At 35.5% G+C, this 8139-nt stretch overlaps 1 protein-coding gene across 1 annotated transcript; it reads right to left on the bottom strand.

Annotated features, from left to right (window-relative positions):
- Nucleotides 1-1884: 1884 nt before the first annotated feature.
- LOC113358225 (flavin mononucleotide hydrolase 1, chloroplatic) lies at nucleotides 1885-5216 on the bottom strand. Its single transcript, XM_026601763.1, has 7 exons — nucleotides 4956-5216; nucleotides 4598-4673; nucleotides 4344-4395; nucleotides 3395-3509; nucleotides 3240-3310; nucleotides 2630-2717; nucleotides 1885-2236 (listed from the first exon to the last, which is right to left on the bottom strand). The coding sequence occupies exons 1-7, from the start codon at nucleotides 5120-5122 to the stop codon at nucleotides 2086-2088; spliced, it is 720 nt and encodes a 239-aa protein (XP_026457548.1). The 5' UTR covers nucleotides 5123-5216; the 3' UTR covers nucleotides 1885-2085.
- Nucleotides 5217-8139: the final 2923 nt, after the last annotated feature.

Raw genomic sequence — 8139 nt, 5'->3', positions numbered from 1 at the left:
GAAGAGAACATAACTAGTTTGGTTTAGTTTCTCTTTCTGGATCTCAAAATTATAAAATAAGATCATGGGTATTCTTCTTGGGTTTGATTTTGGTGGTAAACCTTGTCTTACTTTGTTGTTAAATATTGTTCTTGACTTGAGATGATAATTTATTTATTCATTTTGCTAAGAAAATGAAACAATCAGGATTGATTGAACTTTGAAGTTTCGCTGATATCTCCAGTTGATGGAATTGGGGACGACGATGAATGGAGTTATGGAGGTTATGCAAGTGGTTTTGGATTATGAGGTGGCAAGTGGTTTTGGATGGTTTTCTATGATCATCCCAATCGTTCATAGATACTCAAATCCACGGCTGCGAGACTTTGTACACATTTGTTCATATAAGCCTGTCCCCCGATCCGCCCTATATGTAAGTTTATAAGATATTCTCCAAACATAGCGTGGGGTACCACGGTTAATTATTTATTTTTCTCTTAAGATTTTAAGAAATCTGGCGAGATTGGGGTGTACGGTATATCCATTTTATCCCCATGCAAACTAGTGTGTTAAGGGGTGTATAAAAGGTGTTAAAAGATCAAATTGACCATACTAAAAAACCATGCCGACTAAAATATATTCAAAAATAATTCAAAATCTTTCTTCAAAACTCTAACCATACATGATAAAATCAAGAAAAAAAAACGAAGAATCAAAACGAATCGAAAGTAGGCAAGGTTTTTTTTGTCGACCTTGCCGACTAAAATATAGTCGGCAGGATATGAGGTTGAATAACGTGCCGACTTTTCATATCTGAAATCAGCAGTTACAGGGTCGGCACGGTATTCATCCTTATACCTTGCCGACTATAGTTTAGTCAGCAAGGTTATGAAATTAATACCTTGCCGACTAATCATGCATTTGTAACACCTTTCTCTGTATGTCAACAATCCTATAGTCGGCAAGGTATTTTTTTGTCGACCTTGCCGACTATAAGGTAGCCGGCAAGGTAAAAAATCAATAAGATGCCGACTAGTGAAACATTTATGTGTGTCAAAAATAATAAAGTCGGCATCTTCTTCATTCACCGACCTTGCCGGCCGGATATAGTCGGCATGTTATTCATCCGTAGACCTTGCCGGCCCGATATAGTCGGCATGTTCTTCATTCATCGACTCTGCCGACTTTTCATAGTTTCAGAACTGAAAGTGTTGATGTCTTCTTTAATTTTGAGTATGATTTCATACATCAGCTTTGCAGTCCCCTTTTTAGAAGTGTTTGGGTAGTATGTTTTCATTTTTGTTGCAAAAAAAATTCTCAAAACAAATTTTTTTTATCAAAAATCTTCCCACATGAGTTCAATCAAAAACAAAATTTCATAACTTAAATTCATAAGTTCTAATCTACTCAATTAATCAATCTAAACACAATTAATTAAGCTAATCAGTTTTTAGTGTTAATTAAACAAGGATATATTAGCCATTTAGAAAATACATGGTTAAGGGGTGGCTTCTTTTACTTCAAAATGACCTGAGTTTTGTCTCATTAGATATACCCCAATCAAGCCAGGTTAAGAAAGTGCAGGCATTATCCACTTCTAAAAGACAAATTCATCCGTAGGTATACCCCAATCAAGCCAGGTTAAGAAAGTGTAGGCATTATCCACTTCTAAAAGACAAATTCATCGGAATTATCATTGATTCGTCTTACCCATCACCTTCGACAATCAAAGTCTACATGACTAATGACTATGAGCAGATCCGGAGCCAGAGCGCATAGTGTTAACTGATGATAGTGATACCTGGATAATTCGAGTTCATAGTCGAAAAGTTCCATACCATTTGTCAGCGATATTTCTCACTGCGGAATAGTGTCAAAGTTTAAAGACTGATAAATACTTCCTACTGAGGAGAAAATAGGAGATAAACCTTTATTGCTAGAAGTAGGTTACCCCAAAGAAGAGAGATTTTTTGTCTGTAATGAGAGAGCCAGAGAGGTCCATGGGCAGTTTTTATGCCTCGGTCCAAATTAAATATGACGCCTGTACAACCACATTTGTGTTGGCAAATATAGTCCAAGGAGAAAAAAAAAAGATGAAGAGATGGTTCACGGCTCCAGCACTGGATTCATGTTTTGACCGTTGAGTGAAGCAATAGTTTCGACTCCAAGTTGAGATAGTTCTTCTTGGAGAGCAACAGCGCCCTTGAACTGTATACCGACGATCCCAGCATTCTTTGCTGCCTCGACGTTCACCATCCTGGAGTAAAAATAATAGTTCAGGGAAACAAAGAAAAAAATGTCAAAATATCTAGAGAACCAAGACTGGATCAGACTAGATGGATAAAAATTTAGAGTTGCTACTTGATAATAGGCGGTAATTTCAAGCGAGAACTATTTACAGGAAAATTGGGTCTTTATTTTCTGATATTTCAGCATTTTGGCTTTTATCATGAAATACTCTCACTTATACTATTCAATTACATTGTTTACGACATTACGTAATGAAAAGATGGTGTTATAAAGAGATGTCAGAAATATATACAGTAAACAGAGGCTAGAGTTAGCGATCCATTAAACCAGAAGAGCAATGAATCTTTCTAGGAAATAGTAATATGAAAAATAGAGTAACTGGGATAGAATTATAACCAACCTGTCGTCAATGAAAATACAGTTATCTGGCTCAACTTCAAGCTGCCTCAGAACTTCCAAGTAAGAATCAGCTTCAGGCTTTCTCTTTCCTGAATGGTGAGAGTAAAATTACAAGAGAACGGAAGAAACCCACATTAAGCCCTATATGGGCTATGCATCAAGACTGTATTTTAAAAAAAAAAATCCCTGTATCGGCACGCATTGACACTGTTACTTGTATGGGACACGCATGGGCATGCAACAGCTCTGCTAGCCGTCGAACTTTATTATATTTGCAACTTAGCTTTATAAAGCTTGACAAAAGAAAAAAGGATATAAAAAAGAAGGGCAACATGGGTGCTTTTTCTTCGATTTGAGGCTAGATGTAGCCCTTTTATTTCCCTAAGAAGAATGTAAATTACATAAACCTAATCCTGACTCCCATGTTCAGTAGATAGTATTTCTAGATCGCTGTATCAGACAATAGACACTCGTAGCCTTAACCCGTGCCACTGTTACATAGTTTGCTACTCAATCAATAGTTCATGCATACTAATTTCAACTAAATGACCAATCTGAATATTAAAAAAAAAAAAAACTTCACATGCAGCTCATTATTATACATGCATTACCTATAGCACAGGAGCAGAATGTCCAGGACAAGTAATTTGAGAGTTTTAACTTGTCTTCAATCATATTGTACCTACACAAAATACAAGCCACAATAAGTCCAAAGGGGTAGAAGGCTACTGAAAATTTACTAAAAAACTGGAAATTCAAATTTTACCAAACAGGATAGTTTGTGAAAGCATGAATCTCATAGCTGTTTTGCTTCAAATTGGAAAGCAATGCCTCAACCCCATCTAAGTAGGAAAATCCGCTTTTCATACAGTTCTTAAGACCTACAAGTTATGCAGGAAACTATTATGTTCAAAGAGCACTGATAGATTCATTAAAACAAGAATACACCACATTATGCGAGTAGAATGGAGAGAAAGATAGAGACCAGAACAAGTCTAGAATCAGCCTAATGTTTAGTCTTTTGTCCTTACATACTCTAACCTGTTCTGCAGATTTAATAAAATCGAATAATTACGCATGGCCATATAATATGGCTAGTCATGTAATTCAAACTGCGTTACTATTTCCGAAAATCCTGATTTCCGGCAAGGTGGTTTAATAACATTGGAGGTTGGTCCAAAAGCGCCTACATCATGACATTAATGATCCATCTCGAACGAAAAACAAATCTCTCTAAGCACAACATTAAGTTCAGAATCAGGCCAGCCACTTATCTATATGATTTAGCCTAAATTTTATTTCAAAAGTCAGAAATAAAAAAATAAGATAGCTAAAAGCAAAGGAACAGACACACAAAGATGTACAAACACAAGTTTGAGCTCGCAACTAAACTAACCACTTCTCCAGTTCATGTCAGTTATTTTTCTAAATCTGCACTAAGACAATTATATACATCATTGATTTGTTTATCAAGTAGCAAGTAAATTCAAGAATAACTTTTAATCCATCTTAATCATGGGAGCAATGAAGGATGAAACTTACTCAGAGCATGAAATTTGGCAATATAGAAGATAGACTTTACAATACTAACAGATTACATGTACGAAAGTCATGCACACTAACCTATATGCATTTGTGCTTTTTATTAAAGTAACAAAATCATTGTAGAGAAAATGTGAAGACTAAAAAGCACATGTACATTTAGGCATACCTACCATCCAAATCAAAAGATCTGCCGTCCTTGAAGAATACCTTAGCTAGCTCCACCTGAATGAAGTCAAATACAAATGAGGATAATTAAGTTATACCACCACATTTTATGATAATCTCACAAATATAATGAGGTGGAATCTGATTACAAAGCAATAAAGGCATAGGTAAAAAGCACCAGTTCAACAGCCCCTTGCTCTCACGAATACCAAGTTTGTAAGCAAAAAAGATTTCTGGAAAATACCTTCCCATGTTATACCTCGTTAATCAGCCCCTTCTCAAAATCAACCCATGCAGTTGGATGCTTGCAGTCTATTAGTTCTTGAAAAGTCATACTACAACAACAATTTCAAATTAGCAAACTAACAATGTAACAAAACTTTAGGTTAAAAATGGTCTAGATAACAAGGATATCAAACACTAACAATGGGCTGCATCAATTTGGATCATCAGGTCAACGTAAATGAGGTGTAAGAATACTTCAATTTAAGTAAGAAAATGAAGTGAACTGAGTGGAAGACTGGATTACCAAACAGACATATCCAAACAAGAATCAAAAAAAATATATATATATATATATATATATATATATATACATAAGGTTCAAGAAACAGTACCTAAAGAAAGCAGGAATATCATGGTAAAAAGGGTCACGAACAAGGGTATCCATAACATCAAACAGCAAAATCGGAAGCTTTCTATTAGGGTTCTTCTTTTCATCCACTGATGATGACGATGATAATGATAGAGAAGACGCAATGGAGAGATTCGAGTGAGAATCCATTTTTGGGAATTTTAAGAAAGAAGATGAGAATGAAATAGGTCTTTTGTAAGAAGCAGTAGAAGAAGCAAACGTGAAGATTGATGGTCGCAGAAACACAGCCATTGACTTGCCGGTTTCGCAAATGGTCGGGACTCGACTTATATAGGCCCTGCGGGCCCATGATTTTGTTACCCAATATGTCCTGTATAGGTCAAAAATGAAAAGTTTTTTCCGTCTTTAATACCCAAAGATTTTATTACCAACTACCAACTGTACAACAAAATACCATACCGATTTTATTTATTTTTTTTCTTTTTTTTTGGGTAGTCTGCATGTGAAAACAAAGAAGGAAAAAGAACCAAAAGCAGAAGTGCAGAACACCTGTTAGCTATCAGAAGCTAAAAGCTGTAGAATGAAGTTGGGGGTTGAGAAGATGTCCACTAGCCTCGGACATTATGTAATTTATGTTGAATCGCGAACTTTGCAAGATTGTGAGCCAATACCATGTAGTACTATTTTAGACTTCAAAATATTATAGGACTTATTTTCTTATCCGACTCTTTCTAGGCTTCTTTTAGACTTCAAAATACTGTTGGAGTCATTTATATTATAGGACTTCTTTTCTTAACCGACTCATTTCTTATCTAATTCCTTTTTTTCTATAAGAAAAGAGAAGATCATCTCAAAAAAAGCTGTCTACTCAAAAGTTCCACAGGGGGATTATTTGGGCTATGTCTAGCATCAAGATGCCCCTTAACACTGATATTATAGTTATTACAGTTATTCTTAAAGACATTGTTTGGAGTAAACTGTAAAGCAGACAAAAGCAACTGGAGATTGGGAGCTTTCCAGTTAAAGTTTTGGAGTAATGGAGAGTAACTAGATAGTCTAGCTAAGTTGGCTGCAATAGTGTTTTGTTGTGGAGCAAGTTTGATAAGCTTGCCTAAAACAAAGTCAATTGCTTCAAAATTCTTGTCATTGTTTTGAGTAAGGCCTCCTTGAAATCTTTCCTGAACTTCTAATTGGTATCCTGTCTGAATGGATTGTAATACTTCTTCTTCTCTGTTGCAAAGTCAATATTGGTCTGGTGCATTTCCTTGCTCAAGTTCAGTGGTAGATGAGCTCCTCTGCTTGCTCCACCTGCTCTGCTGAGTCCAGTAGTAGTGTCTTTGATGTTCCTTGCTCCCATACATTGACCTGTGAAAGCCATAGCCATAAAAGCAAAGTTAGTATAAGGTGGTAAATCATTATTAGCCATATTATTGTGTACTTCCAAGATGTGAATGCTAATAGTGATTCCAAATTTCTCTTTGTTGTTTCTGATCTTTGATGTTCTTATCTGACTCCATTTTGTTAACTTATCCCTTCCCTGTTACCGTCCCTATGTACATGTTTAAAATTTACATTAGCATTATTACACAAAAAGTTCGAGACATCCTTTTTTTTATTTATAACTTGGCATAGGTCCGTTCTGCCCCTTGCAGCGTAGTCACCGAGCCTACTCCCCTGAATAGACCCGACTCATTTCCCACAATAAAATTGTAAGTATATACATAAGAGGAGTATTTCATGAGATCTCCAAACTCTTGAGCGGAGACTCGATCCGCTGACCTCCTACTTGAAAGTCAGGCTCCTAGCTAACTGGGCTAACCCATGATGGTTTTCGAGACATCCTTTAGAATAGTTTTTGTTCTTCAATCACACACTGGTGATTTGTTGTTCAAGAAAAATTATTGCCTCTTTACAATCCACTCTTATCCTTATGTTGTTGATATTCAGGTTGTACTCCCATTGGTCCCCTCTTTTTAATAGCTAGGCCCTCCGCTGCTGCTGGGCCAGTTATGTATCCTGAAAAGAAACAAATATCAGCAATACAGTTGTTTATCCAGTATATTATACCAATTCCATATGATCCATCCTTTTCATCAAAAGAAGCATCCACAAAGAAAATGTCATTTTTGAATCTCTTAAAAAGCTCCTTATTTTGTTGGCCCTCACGCCTGTATTTTATTTTTTTGGATATTGTTGTTTCAGAGTATCTCTTCCATTCATTAAAGAAAATTTGAAATTCTTGTATGCACTCCATAGGATTTGGGGTAGCTTTATTAAAGTTGACATCATTTTTGTGATTCCAAATCTTCCAGCAAATGATACTAAAAATTTCTTTCCAATCTCATAACTCAGATGAAAACCAGGGTTTAACCCAAATAAATCTTCATTGTATCTTGGCATTTGAATACCAATACCAAACCATACAGTTCTTGAAAATTTGAGGAAGTAAAATGATGGGTAGACTTTTCTATTTGATTTGAATTACACAATATACAGAAAGGTTCTACATGTTTTGGAGTTGTATTCATTTTAGCTCTCAAAGGAAGCACATCATCCACCATTTTCCATGTAAACAAAGTAACCTGGGAATTGTTTTCAAATGCCAAATCCGTTTCCATATTATATCCATGTTGTTATGATTCTCATGAGATAAAATCCTACAAGTTGATTTAGTCGAAAATTCCCCTTCCTTTGTACCTAACCATCTTAATCTATCCTGATTGTGGGAATTTATGTATATTGACTTTATTCTGGCTGCTATATTCATAGGGAATATATAATCAATTAAATCATATTACCGTGACCGTCATTATCCATAAGATCAGAAACATAAACTAAGTCATTGTATTTCCAATTATTCAATACATCCATCTTAGGTATTCAGTTATCTTTTGAAATTTGAATGTTTGTCCCATAGATACCAACCTCCCATTTATTGTTGTTTTTAATCACTTCTAAACATTTCCTTATACTTATCCAAATTCAAGACGCATTGTAGTAACTGAATTTATGGAAGAGACGATTCCTGGGAAAATACTTTCCCCATCCCATGCAATCTAACGCAAAGATCATATGGGTTATTTAACAATCTCCAAGCTAATTTACTCAATAAAGAAACATTCATTTTGTGTGAATTACGGATTACCAAAACCTCCACATGATTTAGTCGTACAAACCTTACACCATGATTTCGAATAATAAGCTTT

The sequence above is a fragment of the Papaver somniferum genome, chromosome 3 (genome assembly GCF_003573695.1).
Source record: "Papaver somniferum cultivar HN1 chromosome 3, ASM357369v1, whole genome shotgun sequence".
NCBI classification, from domain to species: domain Eukaryota; kingdom Viridiplantae; phylum Streptophyta; class Magnoliopsida; order Ranunculales; family Papaveraceae; genus Papaver; species Papaver somniferum.
The sequence above is the reverse complement of the archived record's forward strand: the minus strand, read 5'-3'. Positions and strand labels throughout refer to the sequence as shown.